A 16,750-nucleotide genomic window follows, 5' to 3' on the forward strand; every position below is an offset into this window, starting at 1 on the left:
ACTTGCTAGTAAAAGACAAATGCAAAATTACTTAATTCACCCAAATTACACTGGCTCAAAGGTTGAAAAGTTTCCAGCCATACCTACATGTTTCATGATTTCCTTATATTCCTTAGGGATCATTAACATTTAAGGGGCCTAAGGATGGGAATCATAAAAGCTTCAATAATTTTGCGCACTACAGGTGATTACATCTCTCTGACCACACACACTCATACGTGCTAACAGCAAAGATCAGAAGCGTACTTAAGCAGATAAACGAAAGCCATTTTAATAATTTAATTACAGAATTTAAATTAACTGCAATTAAATGGTCTACAGAAAATACGGCGAGAGAAGATTACGTACACTGCCAAATTTATCAGTGTCTTCAGATTTTACCATGAGTCTCAATCTTTTTAAAATCTCCAGCGTCTTAAATCATAAGACAAGGGATATTAAACCAGGAAAGGTCTTGAGAGATCACCTCATCCATCCCTAGCTCCCAAGGCTGGTCAACTATTAGTAAGCCAGCAACATCCAGCTCCATTTTTCTACTGCCACTCTGAGTAAACGATTATACGGTCTGTTCTTTATTGTGTGAAGAGTGAGAGGTGGGATGACCTGCAAAGCCAAAAATCCATTAACATGGGCACTATGGGATATACTGTGGGAAATGCAGAAGCTGGGTATTATTTTTCAAAGTATAGTTCTAATGATGCACTTACAGGTACAGTACAATCTACAGTTACAAGAAACAAAAGGCAACTTGCCCCCTTGAATCTGATATGTAACTCAGTCTTGTGATTTATAAATACCCAATCACGACTTCTGAAAGCTCATAATTCTGTGTATCCTAAAAAGCAGTGTGCACACCCACACAATATTCTATAGGATTAACCACACTACTAAAACCAGCAATTACAAACCACGTTATCACATTCAGTTCAGAGGTAGAGTGATAGCAGAGCACACATTGCAAATGGAGCTCTCGGTCTTGTTCCACCGTACATTAGATAAGTTCAGTAAATTCTGAAAGTACTGCAGCATGTTGTGAATGATGAATGAAATGAAAAATCTCTGCTCAGTGCACAGCAAGTAGCCAACTCCCTTCTGTGCTGCATCACTTGCTTTCAAGGTACTTAATATGCAACTTTGGTGAGAGACATTCAGAAAATCCCAGTGAGCCCAGATGTCTCAAAAATAAAAATAGAACACTGCAAATTTGTCCCAGGGCTTCAGTTGTTTTTATTCAATTTTAATTTTATTTTTACCTACCTCTATCCAGTGACCTCCCTTGTCATGGTGCATTACGGACTCAAAACATAAACATCTACCACTGCTGGTTGCTCAGTTACAAAAGAGGCTTAAGGGTCTGGTTGCTTCAACTCTCACTAAGCAGACGGAGTTTGCACTGTATGAATACTTTTTAAAAATGTAATGTAAGAAAGAACAAGTGGTGAATAATCAGCTCCATCACATTTTTTAATCAGGGGCCACAGAACTACATTGTTTTCCTACCATTTTGAGTAGGTTGATTTATATAAAACACAAAATTGAACCACAAGCAGTTTGGATTGGCTTCCATTGATCTAATTTACCATCAAATACGATCTGCTGGGCAGAATTACCATGGAGGATGAAAAACTTGGGAATTGTATCTTGTTAACAAGCAGCACAGCTTGGCTTACAAAAAATTACATCAAGGTTTAAGTCACTTCTTCACTTTTGCTGGGTTAGAGACTTACTTCTCCCTGGCTATATTATTATGCTTTTTTGTGTGTAGATGGCCAGCTGCTTTACTGCTCCTAAAGGTTAAAATTGCAAAAATCTTGCTATTTTATTGCTTTGTCTCTTCAGTCTCTCACTCCTGCCTGCTTGTTTGTATCATCAATTTATTATTACTTGTAATAACTGCATAGCAGACAATATGTTACTTATTACACGTGTAGGCAGAGGTCAGAAGAAGTTGCTTTATTCTTGTCTAAGTACAACAGCCTCTAGTTGTAACCCCGTTAGGAATGTTTAATAAGAAAACAAAAAAAAAAAGTTAACAACTGAATCCGCTTCTACTGCATCTGTATAGTTAGTAGTGGGGCATGGAAGGAAGAAAAAAGGATTAGCCCTATCACCACTATTTTTCCCACTCGGCTGTTTCCTTCAAAGGAGAAGGCAGGATATTACTTAGAGACTATATAGTGTAATAGTTTTATTTACTCCTTTATTGGCACCGTAAGGATGTACACACAGCAACAGGGCTTTATACACAGAATTTATCACTAGATCTGGAATTTCAATCTAAAGATACAAAATTTTTCTGAGAAAGAACAGGGAGTGCAGTAAGTCTTTACTGTTGCCCATACAGCAGGCTCTCTTCAAAGCCCACAGGCAAACAGTGCGAGGCACATACTTGTACACTGGAATTGTGTGATGCAAGGTTGGCATAGATCAGCTGTCCAGGCTCCTTTTAGCTGACAAGGTGGTTCTGACTGCCAGGTGTCAGGAAGGTATTTGTGTTTCCTCTCTCAGCAACATGCAATCCCACTAAGAAGTTGTGGGCGCTTTTCTGGAGCCAACATTAAAGCAATATGCACTGTGGGAGTGCCCTGAGTGTTACCATTCACCCAATGCGGTATTTTAATAACACCCAGCTCTAAACATGTATTTATTTTTATGTACCTATCAAAGCCCTGACTGCTTTATTTGCTTGGAAGGGAGGGCGGAACTGTTCCAGCAGACTTTCTATTTTCCACCAATTCCCTCAAGTAGAGAGCAGAGCGGGTAATTCCCATCTCCGGGTGGAAAATGAGTCGGACTAGTTATGCAATAGAGGCGTTCACTGATTAAGAAGGATGCTATATTCAGGTAGACAACTGGCCAGAAACAGATGCTATTTGTGGGCATAACTGAGCATTAGCAAATTGGCTGTTTATTAAAACAGGTGTTTGTGGGGACTCACGTGTCTGACACCGCAGATGTGGCAATCTGCTGAGAGATCGTGTTGGAGAAGAGCAGTTTCCTTCCCAGTTACACTTACGCTTCAACTGAGTTGATGCAGGAACTAAATTAGATTCAACAGAGTCAGCACTGGCTTTGAAAACTGGTGATTTCAATCAGGGATACAGCAAGAAAATACAAGTTTTTACTCATGCCAGCTGTTCTGTTGCCCACTTTTGATCTCATAATCATTCATTATTGTCTGGTTAAAAAAAAGACAAAATTGTTTAAAAAAGTTTCTCTGGCTTCCATTAAAACAACAACAAAAAACCCCATCCCACCAGACACCTTTCCCACCCCCCTCCCTCACTTCCAGAATTCCCAAAGATCTAGACAAAATGTACCCTATTCATACCATCAGAAACAGGAACACAAGTAGAGCAATGGTTTGACAGACTGAAATTTAGCTTGTGTCAGAGCAGGAACACTACATTGTCACTATGAGGCCATGCATCCTCTCCTCCAGGAGAAATCACGCTTATTGATACTTGAGTGCTAGGTCTGTTTAAAGTTTTCATCATTTTGATGACGTTGCAGCAGGCTAGGTTGATCAGATACTATGTTCTGACAATTGTTTTCTAACAAAATTTGAGTCAAAGTGAAAAAATTCCTGAGCTTCCAGGGACAAGAAGATGCCATGCCCTTTTCTTGACCTCCTTCTACCCCAAATTAGTCAAAAAAAAAAAAATCTTCATTTTAGAAGTTTACATCATTGCATTATTTATGTAGTTAGTTAAAAGACATGCCAGAGAGGCAGTAGTGTATAACACCATGCCAAACATAGAATCATAGAATCGTCTAGGTTGGAAGGGGCTTTTAAAATCATTGAGTCCAACCATCAACCTAACACTGCCAAACCCACCACTAAACCATGTCCCTCAGCACCACACCTACCTGTCTTCTAAAATATATCAGGTCACGTCATTTTTTGCACAAAAGAATTATTATTCTACATTTTTTTAAACATTAATGATGGGTGCTTCTTCACACGACCAAACACACCTTCTCTAGTCAGAAGTAGCCTTGGCTTGTTCACGGTGTTCTGTTTTAAGACAAGACTGGGCCTGGGTATCTCAATACTGTTTTAGCATCTCCGATCGTAATTTAGACCCTCAGCTACTCCCATTTGTCACTTAATCTTTGCTACGCCAAAAGTCGACATACACCAAACTTCTGACAACAGAGCTCCCTAAACATTTAAAGTGATTTTTCTGAATATGATACACTTTTGAGATGGTTATGGACGATCACAATATCTCAATTCAAAAATACTAACTGCTCCCCAAAGCTCTCTCAAGAGACTTTTGTAATTTTAATTAATGTGGTCTTAGAAACGAGATAAACAGAAACTCTGAAGGAGATTTCAGTGCTTGAGACTGTAAGATAAATAACTGTGGAACAGGAAACAAGACAATGATATAGAGCCATATTTATGAGTTAGTTGTAGAGGAGCTTTACATCACAGAGGGGAAAAAAAAAAAAAAGAATCTGCAAGGTCAATTTTGCAAAAGCATTGGTAAAACACCCCACTACACAATTGGCACAGAATATTGTACAAGACAGGTGTGAACCAAAGACCTGATACAAAATTAGCACAGAAAACAAGATGCTTGCAAATTCCCATGCAGGACTTATTGATGTCTCTTCCCAAATAGGTATTCTTAAAATAATCTAAGACAGCCGTGCCTGTTATTATACACTACATGTTGTAATTCACCTGTGGATTCCCTGCTCTTTTTTTTTTGCAGGCAAAATTATGGCTCATAATCCCAAAATACTTGCTGAAAATTAAGGTGTTTGAAATCACAAGTTTGTTTAAGAGTCTTCTGACTGAAGAGGCATTTCATAAAAGAGGTCAGGCTGTGCAGGGATGTGCTGGATTGTGAGATGCTGGGGTCTGAAATCCTGAGACTGAGAGAAGTAGTATGCTCGCCTGCATCTGAATAACTGCTCAAATGCAACAGAACCCTTTTCTCACAGGCAATGCGCCCACAGTGTGAATAACAATTTCTTATCTACACACCACTCACTTTGCCAGATGTTATTTAGAAAAGCTAGACCCGCAATCCTAAACAGAAGCGCTTGGTCAATGATCTTTAAGAAAGCTGATTTCTTATTGCATACAATGCAGTCTCTCCAACTTAGTTTTCAAAGTGAGTAAAGCATGAAAGACAAATGACTTGATGTGAAATTAAACCACAAATATCCACTGCACTTAAAAATGCAACCCTTTGCTCACGCTATATGCGTTCACTTCATCGGGGCATGTGCTCAATGTTCCAGCAAAACAGTTTTCTGCCTGCAATATTAATTAATATCAAGAATTTGAATGATAGGTTGCAGAATATTATCTATAAATTTGATTCCAAATTCATCAATGCAGATCAGGAAATCATTAAAAAGAGTTAACAGTAATGTAATCAGGAAACAGAAAGCTTGATTTGATCAGCCTGCCCAATCAAAGCAGCTTTACTTTTCAAATCTTGCAGATTCAGGGCTTAGCAACAAACTATTCAAAATAGTGTGTCAAGTCCAGAAGCATTTAGAGAATGTATCTGAGGAAGGATCCACATGGACAATCTTTGCCCTCATAAAAAGGGACAAAATTCACAGAATACATTATTTGTTACTATTTACTCAGCTCACTAGCAGTGAAAAAGCACACAACACACCAGTTGGTTTTTTGTTGGTTTTTTTTTTGTAAATAAATTACTGCATCTTAAGTATTTAAATTATCAACTCAAACCACTGAGTTTGATCAGAAATATGGAAAACATTTTGAGTTTGCAAAAAATTATGTAACATTTGATCAGTAAAGCATGTAGCACCATTTGCAAACTTCAGCACTGAGATGATAGCAGTGGCATATGCAGTTCACTTACATATTAGACTCCGCTAGATATAAAATGAAATTTACTTATGCGTTTTAATGCAGTGTGCAAGACCATCACTGAAATTTGTATTTGAGCAATATAAAGCATTGCTCAAAAAATTAAGTGTTTAATCCTATGCTCCTCTGACCTGAAGTAACTGCACTCCTGACTGTGCACCAAAGAAATCTCAGCGGATGTTTTTATGACTGATCATATTCATTTGTGCATGGGACGAGGGCCAAGCCTGTTGAAATTAATAAGCTTCCCATATAGTGTAAGCAGATAACAAAAATATACTTAGTACTAGAAAGTTACAGCCATCGTTTACTGGGAGACAGGTTTGTTAAACTGAACATGTGTTGTAGAAAACAGTGTTCCTCTGCTGCCTTTCCACAAATTACTGCTTTCTATATTTTTACTTTCCAGCTGATTGGGGCACTGAGAAGTCATGCAACATGTATCTTCAGTAGGTAAGAAAGGTGTCTCTTCATTTTAAGAGAAATCTTGCTTCGATTCTTTCATTTGGTCTTCATTGGACTGAAATGTCTAACATGAGTACAGTAAATCAACCTAGTTTTAATGGTCAAAGTTCAATTACCTAATACAAGCTATTTGTTTCTGTAGGATAGAGACAAAGCAAGGGTATCGACAATGAAGTTAAGAGCAACATTTATCAAACATGGATTAAATGAAGCAAAGATCTGGTGAGTAGAATTCCATCTCATTTCTTTTGAAGGACTATGGCAGCTTTGATTTTCACACCCTCTAAGATCATGACATTACGATATTGAAATTTTAAGAAATAAAAATTATACCATCACTCTTCATTTTCTCCACTGTTGCCTTTGGAACAGATTACAAAGTACAATTTTCTATTATTTTTCATTGAAGAAGGAAAAATCATGGGAATGGTTAGTCTAGATTTTAATCTTCACTGCCCACTGAACAGCGGCACTGTGATGCATGACCCTGACCTTTCACAGCCCGGTACATTTTGACTAGTTGCCCACTCTGCTCCATCCCTACATTTTAGCGAGGCCGTAAACAAGAGATGTGGAGTGGCATGCCCAGCAAATCACAGAATGCTGAAAAGGTCAAAATAGTAGTGTCGAATGTTTCTACTCTGTAATTTACAGAATATATGAGGCATTCACAGCCTAATAACTCATTCATATGACAAACACTGTACAGAGAATGTAAAATGGCAGAACATGAATTCCTTCCAGTGACAGTGTTTCTAACAAGCATGGAAAATGGTGCAAACTTTGCCCTGTGGTTCTCTTTTCTGGAACATTAATATTGCCTGACTTTCAATGCACAATAGCGTATGTCTGTGGACTGGGCGGTCAAATGTCTTTGTGTTTGCAGTCAGGCTCAGAACACAAAAGGCAAGGCCCCTGAGGAAAAAATCCTGGTCAAAGCTTCCCCTGTCCATACTCCTTCTTGCCCTTCTCAGGGCATTTCCCCAATACCAAGTGATTTTTATTGTCAAAACATTCCTGGAAACTAGAAAAGTACTATCCTTACTTTAAGAGAGGACATAGACTTCTGGCCAAGGTCAGGAGAACTACAGCAAAGCAGAAAAATCCACAGGTCTTATCAACAGCCCTAATCCCCTGCTCTCCACTAAGACCATCTTTTCCACTTTCTATCCCATGAGCTGAACTTCCTTTTTGCAGAAACAAACCTGCACCCATTTCTCAGACACAAGTCAAATGCAGTAAATGTTGAAACCAAACAAGAGATCCTTTAGCCAACTTCAGTACAGCTGCGTGTCTCTGGCGGTTGAAGTGATGGCTGTATTTGCTAATGACAGCTTAGTCCCAGTGAAGCACTAAAGACACATGCCCTGGACATCCCCACTCAACGGTCACCTCTTTCAGAGAAAGTTTTACTGGTGCAAGACAATCTGAGGCATTCCTCAATCATCGTAAATTAGCTAATGCCCTTGGATTAATGCTGTAAAACAACTGTAAGCCAGGACATACTGGAGTGTTTCTTCTTTACTACTTTCTTATAATAAAAAGAACACAACAAATTTATCTAAAGTATTGTCATTTCAAACTTAACTGCAAGGGTATCTATCTGACATCAATTCATCAATTTTTTCTATAAATACTGTCATTTTGTCCTCAGAGTATATATAAGATTGATCTAACGACCACTGAAATCAACATAAGCAATAAATAGTTTATAGAATTACAAAAGAAAAATTTGGAAAGTGCCAAATCTTCCTTTCTGACATATCTGTGCCAATCCCATGGGTTCCAATGGGTGTAAAAACCGTGGATCAGTATCCAGAATTTGGCTTTATCTTTCCAGGTCCATTAAAAGAAAAGAAAGAACCGTGAGAATAAACTGTTCTCTGCTTCACAGATGTAAATCTGGATTAATCATACAAAAGGCAAAATAACTGTGGATTTACACCAGCTAAACAACAGATCTCAGCCTCAAGTCTCTGAAGTACAGCATTTCACCATTATCCCTGAGAGAAGCAGGGATATTAACAACACACCAAATTAGCATCAAAGCATTAGCGGTAATACACTTAGGGTATTTAGGGAACTACTTCTAAACCTAAATGTCAGACAATTTGTCTGTAATATTCCCTGCAGATTAGTACAAAATGATTGTAATAGATGCAAATCCTGCCTCCTTTTGTACAGGCACGTATGGCTGAAATAGCTGTGGAGCTGTATCCCTTGCGCTGCAGAGGAAGGCAGGTCCTAAAGAATATACCCCCAGTTTCTCTTCATTTCCTAGTGAAAATTGTTCCTTCACATATTTCTGTGCAGGAACATGAAGCTTTTGGTATTACAGTCTGCCCTGCTGGGAGGAAATGATTTTCCAGCATTGAGTCTGGGGTCATTTATGCAGTGAGTCTGTAACCTCTTGAAGGGAGGGGAAGAGTATATGGGGTTTGGTCTCCTGTGGGAAGAAAGGGGATCTCCCAGCTTATCTGTGGGAGGGTGGGAGGAGGTGGGTGCAGTGAAGAGCCCTGGATGACTGGAAGAAGATACAGAGGAGACAACAGTGAGGGTACCAGTTTGTTCCTCCAGACAGCAACAGTGCATGGGGGATACGGCTGTGAGATGAAGGTGCAGGGTGGGGAGAACTGGGGATGGAAGGGATCAAAATTTTGCTGGTGTTGGGGTGGAGGGGATGCTAACCACATGCATTCTCTGCCTTTAGTCCCACCTCCCCTCTGCTCTGCCATTCAGTGCACACAGACCTAGATCCCCGATACCGGGGTAGGGGTTATTCCACCCAGACAGAATAAGGCAGTAGGATACAATTTGGGGCAAGATTGTCATCCATCCCACACTCAGGCCTTGCACAAGGAAAGAGCAACTGAGACAACTTTCAGTCTCCTCTCCATAGGGCACTCAGTCCACAGTTTAACCACTTGGATGGGGCACGATAAACCACTACTCCACTTAAAGTAACATTACTTTTAATATTTACAGACTATTACAGGAGTAATATTTACAGGCTATTCTGACAGGAAAAGGAGTTTATCTTGAAAAGTTGGATTAAACAGGAAAAAAATTCTATTGCTGATTGCTACTGTATTTCCCAACCAGAAGAAATACAGCGTACATATACATAATGTCTCCTATCAAGGCTGTTCTTTATAAGGCTCTGGTTTCATTTGCTTATGATTTTGTACTGATTGATCTGTTATGTGAAATCAAAGCTGAGATATTAGCTAATTATCTTAATTATAGCATTTTAATTTTGGAAGACAGGAAGGGAGAGGGATCTACGTCAAAAACATCAGGCATTCTCACAGAATGAGTGAAGAGAACGGGGAGAAAAAATTTCCTTCCTTCTACCCCCTTCTTTTCATCCTAAGAGAAGGGATGACCTATTTGATGGCCAACAGTCTCTATACAACACATTCCCAGGAAAATCCTCCAGAGTCTCATCAGGCTATTAGCTTTCAAAAGAGTCAGTCTGAACATGTTCTGTGGCGACTCAGGCAACATCTGTGAAAGCCCAGCACACTTCTGTGCCCACATCTCAATCCCACTCTGAGAACTCCTTGCAAAGGTGTATTTGGGCTGCCACCACGTTTCACACAGAGTTCCAAATATCAGCAGAAAAAAATCAGGGAGAAAAAATAAAACAAAATAAAAAAATCTGCAGCCCTGTCTCTTCCTTGCCCTCCAAGCTTTAATTTTATGCTCCTCAAACACCCCTTCTTGGTCTCAGCGTCATCTTTCTCCCAATTCAGCCTCTTCACTCACTGAGGGCTTATTTGGGTCAGGCCACCTCTGATTCCTCAAGGTCTGTCTCTTCTGTGCTGCCCCAGCTGAGCAGATCGAGCAGGAGTAGCAGAGGGAGAAAGGGCTGCTACCCTCAGAAGTGCAAAGCTCTGCCCAGCTCACAGAAACCCAGACCTCCATCTGAGAGCCTCTGCTAAGCTCTAGGCTTGAGAATGCCTGATGGGAGCAGAGGGAAAGAAAGGCGAAAGGGTAGCATGTAGCTACCAACATCAAAGATACCTGTTTTTCATACATACCTGCTACATTCCTGAGCAGCTATCACATGTGATCATTTAATCAAAGAGCAAATCAAAAGGCACACACACAACACTCAGGCCTGACCATGGAAGAGTATCCATCCTCTTTTCACTCTGCAAACACACTAATTTCTTCCTAAGTTTGCTTTCAAATCACTTGCTCTGTTTGAATTCCTTTACAGTTCAAAATTTCAGTATTGTTTTTTGTCCAAGATAACCACCCTATTCAACTAAGATATTTATCAAATACCTGTATCTTTAAATATGAAGAAAGCACAGTTTAATCAGCAAACCAGCAATGATAGACACTGCTGGATTGTCTTGAATAGACAGGCTTGGTATGAAATTAATATCTCTGAAAGATCTTGCAGAATTTTTTTTTCATCATTATTATTTATTTTTAAGAAGAGAAGTGGTCTCAATGAAAATAAAGACTGTGGACAGTGAATGTATTTATCTTAAAAATATCAGCAAGTTCATGGACTTTCACTTCCCAAATGACTCCGTCCAGCCAGTGCTTCAAACAAAAAGGACCTTTGTTTAAAAAAAGCTATTTTTATTCTATTCCCATACCTGTCAGCAGATGTAGCTCCATGGACTCCCTTGCACTTGTTTTACAGTAGCTCTATTGATCTGCTTAATAACTAGTCCCAAGGAACTGCACTGTTAAATCCTCTAGAAACAAAATCTCTCTGAACAGGTCAGCTATTAGGAAAAATGAGAATGTTCATAACTAGGTATTCTCTCTCCTCAACATCTTTAGAAGCAGAGAAACTACCATGACAAAAGTGAGTTAAACCCCTTAACATAGTAAATGAATTAACATATACGTGTCTTGTTTTGTTTTCTAAGACTCCTGCTACATTTCTTAAGTAAATACCTGGAAACCAGTACATAGTTGAAAAGCAAATGATACATAAATAATATATTCAATTAATATATACACAAACATGCAAACTAACTCATTCAAAAGGAAAAGACTAACTTAACATTGCAGTCACTGTAATACATGGTACAGAATTAACAGACAGCCTTAGCTTTTATTTTGATATTGTATTTTTGGCTTTTTTGATACTCTGTGGAATACACAAGCGTGCAATAGCAGCCATGGTGCAAGCTAGATGACTCTGGGTGCTGCTTATACATAAACTAGCTAGATACAGCTCCTCCAAGATCCTTACAGATTCTTGTCCAGCCAAGAATCAGCATAGCACAACTGGGCTTCCTTCCACAAATATTTATGCCCCTGCCATGCTGCTTTTACACCAGTGGAACGCTGGCAGTGCAGTAACTCACAGCTACCTATGTATCAGTCAGATTTTGGCTCCTTGGTGCTACCAGGATTGTGCAAAGGAGCTAGCTCAGAGAAGAAACCTACTGTGTAATCACGTAATCAAAACAAAAAGGATTGGCTATCTTTCTTTCCATGTTCTCAAAGCACTAAGAGTGAACAAAGTTAGCTGGTAAGGAATTTAAAAAATAAATTAAGAAATCAGCAGAGTGATGTACCAACATGTCATCTTAAGACTTACAGCACAGCATGCTCCACTTACTGTCAGAACAGCTGTGTGTGAAAATAGATAATAGATCTTTAAAACTTACTGCACCATAGCCTCAAGACTTCTGACTGGGGTTTCAATCTTTACTTTTCTAAATCACATAAGGACTTCTCCAACCTCAGAGAGATTACATATACATGCTTAGGTTTATATGGTCAAACAAAGCAACAGCAAGTTCCCGCTCTAAAAACAGGACCTTTGAACACCTATTTTGAATCACACTGGCATAAGCTTTAATAAATTCACATTCAGAGCTTTACATGGTAGACAGTCACATATTACAAGCAGAGTCTGTAGGAGTACAAAGTTATGGCACAAAACTCTTCAAATGCTATCTTAAGGGACTGTTACTAAAGCCCCACCATCTCCTGGGCAGAAGACCTACACATATTTTGGCTCATACTATCAAATCTGATTTTAATGTCACAAAGACTACTCAGGGATATCTTTTTTCAGGAAGAACATGATATTATCAGATTAATGTCATATATTTGCAAAAGCCTATACTATATAGTACGAATAAAGATTATTTGTTAAAACCAAGATATAAGAAGATCAAACGTGTTGCATACTTCGCAATGCAAGTAGCTAAAAAAACCCCCCACACACATAAAGAGGGTTTCATTTTTGTTTTTATGAAAAGGAAGCAGGAAATTAAAAATAAAACCCAATTTCTGTCATTATTTTCTAGGCAGGCCCAGAGACAAAGTGATTATCTGACCTGGTAAAGCATCTGAGACAGTGAAATTGTTTTGGACTACTTCTCTAGTCCTCTGGGATGCTCTTTTGTCCTCCTGTCAACCCTCCTCTGTGGCTCTGTTTCTCCAGCCCAAGCAAATACAGAAAACAAGAAAGAAACAAATTCCAGTTTCTGCTTCTCTATAACCTTGAAGGAGTTGGTTTTGATCTCTGTCTCATTCCAAAGGAAAACAGAAAAAGCAAGAAGTACATTCATGCTCCTTAAGAAGAACAAGGCAGGCTCTGGGCCATGTTTGAAGCCTGAAGGAACTCTTTTATCCACTGTCAATAAGAATTGTGCATACCTATTTTCATTTGAATCTTCTTATAAAAGCTGAAAGCAAAAAGGTGAATACTGAAGTCTGCAATCAGGTCACATAAGCTGCTAAATAGTTAGACCACTGTCTAGAGTTCTAGGAAGATTTTGCATCGCATTGTGCTAATCACTAAGGATAAAGACAGTAAATAATTATTAATCTCCTCTGCTTATAGAGCAAAGACAGCTATTTCTTTAAAGATTAGTTTTCCAATAGAAATCTAAAATAATCCCTGCGGAACAAGTAGATGGATTAAACTCAATTTCTTTTGTAGTTTAGTGGCATGTTCTTACTTGCACAACCACTCAAAAAGCAAGTGTATTGGGTGATTTGACTCCATGGGCTAAAGGCCCTGTAAAACACACAGAAACTTTGCTTTGATTTCTAATAAAATACTGAAGAATGTCACTTGTTCAAAACTCCTAGGAGCTTAACAAGATTTCAAAAAAGTATTCCAGAAGATGACCTTACATACAGCTTTCTCCTCCTTTACTCTGCTGCAATCAAATGATTCGCTTTCCTGCAAAGCTCTAGTACATAGCGAGGGTCTGCAGCATATTGCCGAGGTCAGCACAGCCTCCCAGCCCAAAGCTGCAGGTGGCCTCCACAACATGAAGGTGCTCCCTGAGAATTTTCTAGCTCTATCTATTTGCCAGTTAAAATCAAGAGGGAAATCAATGAACTTCATTGTATGTTAAAGAAATAAGTTCAGGTTCTTTCATAAGCATGAATCTTTCACACATAATATGAATATGTTTTAGTGGCAATAACCAAACACATTAACATATCAGAAAAAAAGCACCATATGTAAATTCCCTGATCTGAGGGGACAACCAATAGATTACATTCCATCATATAAACATGCAAGATTTATATTTGCCTCTAGAGATATTCCAAAACCCTATTACTGAGCCATATCTCTGAGGAGGGGGTTTGTTTGTTTTCAATCAAACCTCTTTCTAATTAGTCAGAACAAAATGTTTTCATGCAGGAAAAGGAAGAAATTCAATGCAAAAACAACAGAGTCCTGATGGAACAGGAGAACTTGGAAGAGAAAATGAAGATGGCATAAAAATGCAGGAAACAAAGATGTGTACTCTTTGAGTGCCTTTATTACACAGATGTATGCAGGGACAGTTTGCTCCCAAAGGAAATCATTAGAGAGATGACTTTTAAGAAGCTGGACCAGGAGACTGAATTCAGCCTTTTGGACTGATCCAAACTTCAACAACTGTGTTTTGCTATTAATTCGGGTGGGCTTTTGACTATGGCTTCAGACCCATTTTGTGTTTTCCCCTTTTAGAGCCGATTTCCGCTCAGCTACAGACATGCGAGTCCTGTGGAGAGGAACCTGAACACGCACATATGTACCTGTCTGCAGAATTCATCTGGCACTGGCTGCTTCCCAAATCCACCGCTCTCTCCCCTCTGCAAGCCCTTACAGACTCCTCAGTCAATTCAGGTATATGAGAGAGATAATCTTAAGGGCACAAATGATTCATATTCTCACTGTGATTCAACAACCACATTGAAGTAGTCAAGCCCCATTTTTAAATGCTTTATAGCATCTTAAGTGCTTCACTGAAATTGTCAGGCACGTGGCTTAAGGACAAGGATGTGCCTTTGTACTCAGCCCAAGTAAGACCCTGCAGGGTTTCACAAAAACAAACAAACAGCTTTATCACAATGTTATCAGCCCACTTCAAATGTTTCATTCTGACCCTGCTTGTCTTTAAACAACATTCCACCGCTGAATCCTAGCCAGCTTTAGTATAAAAGGAAGAGAGTCAAGCTCAAGAAGGATGAAGATACCACAGCTTCACCAGAGTGAATAATCCACACCTGCAACACGTCTTGTAATTTAAGCTCATGACACCACAGTCCTCAACAGCAACTCCAATTCCGCCTCTCAAAATTAGAAATCTATTTTCAAGTCACTGAAAAAATGCTGGAACTTCAAAGCCAAGCCGTTCTTTTGGCACCAAGATGCCCCACAGGTCCCTGAAGTTAGCAGAACTCTCTAACATTAGAGTTTCTCAACGTAAGAGAAAATACAGGCTGCCAGCTGAGATTTGGAGATGTGCATTCACAGAAGAATATATAACAAGGAGTGAGAAAAGCATACAAGCATTTTAGTCAAAAGCCCTTTCTGGTAAGCATTCAGATCAACCTGAAAATGCACTGTTTTATGTTAACTTGTAAAGGAATCAGCACTTCATTTATGAGAATATTTGTCTTAGATAAGGTGAACATCAACTGATCAATATAGCACCAATGTAGGTATATATTACTCTATCAATCATATATTAAAAAGAGCGGCAGCGTTTTATGTTTAGTACCCAATGTAACCAATTAGTACTGCCATCCCCTGATGTTACACAAGTTCGTTCCCTTAAATTGCCATGGCAGTAAATTCTACAGTTATAAATGAGAAGCTGCAAATTGATTTGCATGTAATAACAGTACCACTAAACCTTTCTTACCACTTTCAATTTTTCCCATCTGCTATCAGAGTGGAAGTTTAGGATCTATTATTCCCAGAAGGGGACTTACCCAGCTGGACATCTATAACAGTTGGCTGGTTCTCCATGGGGAACAATGGCTTTGGAGGTTTGTCTGTAAGTAAAGCTAGAAAAGAAAATGAGAAAATGTAATGGAAAAATTGAGACCGATGACTGCAGAAGAAAAGCTCTGTCATGTAAGCAATCAAATGTTTGTACACTTGATGGCACGTAAACATTTATTATATAATAGGGCTGTTACATTGCCAATGTGTTACTGCTTTCCTAGCAGCCGTGGTGGCCCACTGATTCAATGCAAATGAGCTATTCCAAGAATTATATTTTTATTACAAAGCGGCAAAACAAACTCAATTTCTGACTTTTAATCTACATATAATAACTAGATTCAGCATTTTAGATCCTCACCTTGCAAAGTTAACACACTTAATTTGAAATGCCAACCAAATCTGTTTCAGTGTGACCAGTCCCAACATATCTTTATACTTGCCCAAAACAGTATTTAGATGCTCAAAGAAAACTTCCACATAATTTTGCCTGATGAACCCCAGCAGCTTCCCATCTAGCTTACACTCCCACCGAACCGGGTGAGGGACTTGGACCCTCTTCTCAAAGCCCAGGTGGGGACCCGGCCTTCTGCTATACAGAAGTATCTCCACCTGAGAGCAGGAAACATTACCTCAGCCTGGTCCTACCAGGTGACTGCTCCAGCCACTAGGACAGACGGGCACAGATAATATTACTACTGAAAAGTACAGCTACAGACACAGGCTTCATGACCAGCTTTGAGAGCTTAGTGCCAGACTATGCAGATAGGTTTTGTAAGATGGGCTAGCTTGAAATAAGTGACTGAGTATTCCTGGAGATGGGGAGAACTGTTTTTAATAAAATACAGCATCTTACACCACATGAAATTAAACATTTCAAAATTACTTCAGTGCTTTTCCAGTTGAAATTCATCACCTGAAATTATTTGATCTGAGTTTGTAAAATGAATTTGTGTTTTTCAATAAAAGACTAAGGCAAAATTGCCCGATCTCCCCAGAAGCCTTTGCACTTACTGAGTTGACAGGAAACAAGTCTACCCAGTGGTTTTGTAGCTTAAGCTGAAAGTTGCCCACGGCTGGGGCAGCAGATCTCCCTGAACCAAGCAGAGGCAGCTGGAGTTCTGCAAGCTCCTGACACCCTCCCAGTTCAGCCCGAGCCACTGGCCGGCCGGGAGGACCTCTCTCCCCCACGTAGC

General features: G+C 39.3%; 1 protein-coding gene across 1 annotated transcript in view; it reads right to left on the reverse strand.

The window, feature by feature from the left end:
- Positions 1 to 16,750, reverse strand: part of IL1RAPL2 (interleukin 1 receptor accessory protein-like 2) — a 373,263-nt gene that overhangs the window by 90,059 nt on the left and 266,454 nt on the right. Inside the window, exon 5 of the mRNA XM_009889269.1 lies at positions 15,542 to 15,616. Within this exon, the coding sequence (XP_009887571.1) occupies positions 15,542 to 15,616 (75 nt within the window). The remainder of the gene's footprint in view (positions 1 to 15,541; positions 15,617 to 16,750) is intronic.

The sequence above is a fragment of the Charadrius vociferus genome, unplaced genomic scaffold, assembly GCF_000708025.1.
Source record: "Charadrius vociferus isolate BGI_N301 unplaced genomic scaffold, ASM70802v2 scaffold7, whole genome shotgun sequence".
In the NCBI taxonomy this organism is placed as follows: Eukaryota; Metazoa; Chordata; class Aves; order Charadriiformes; family Charadriidae; genus Charadrius; species Charadrius vociferus.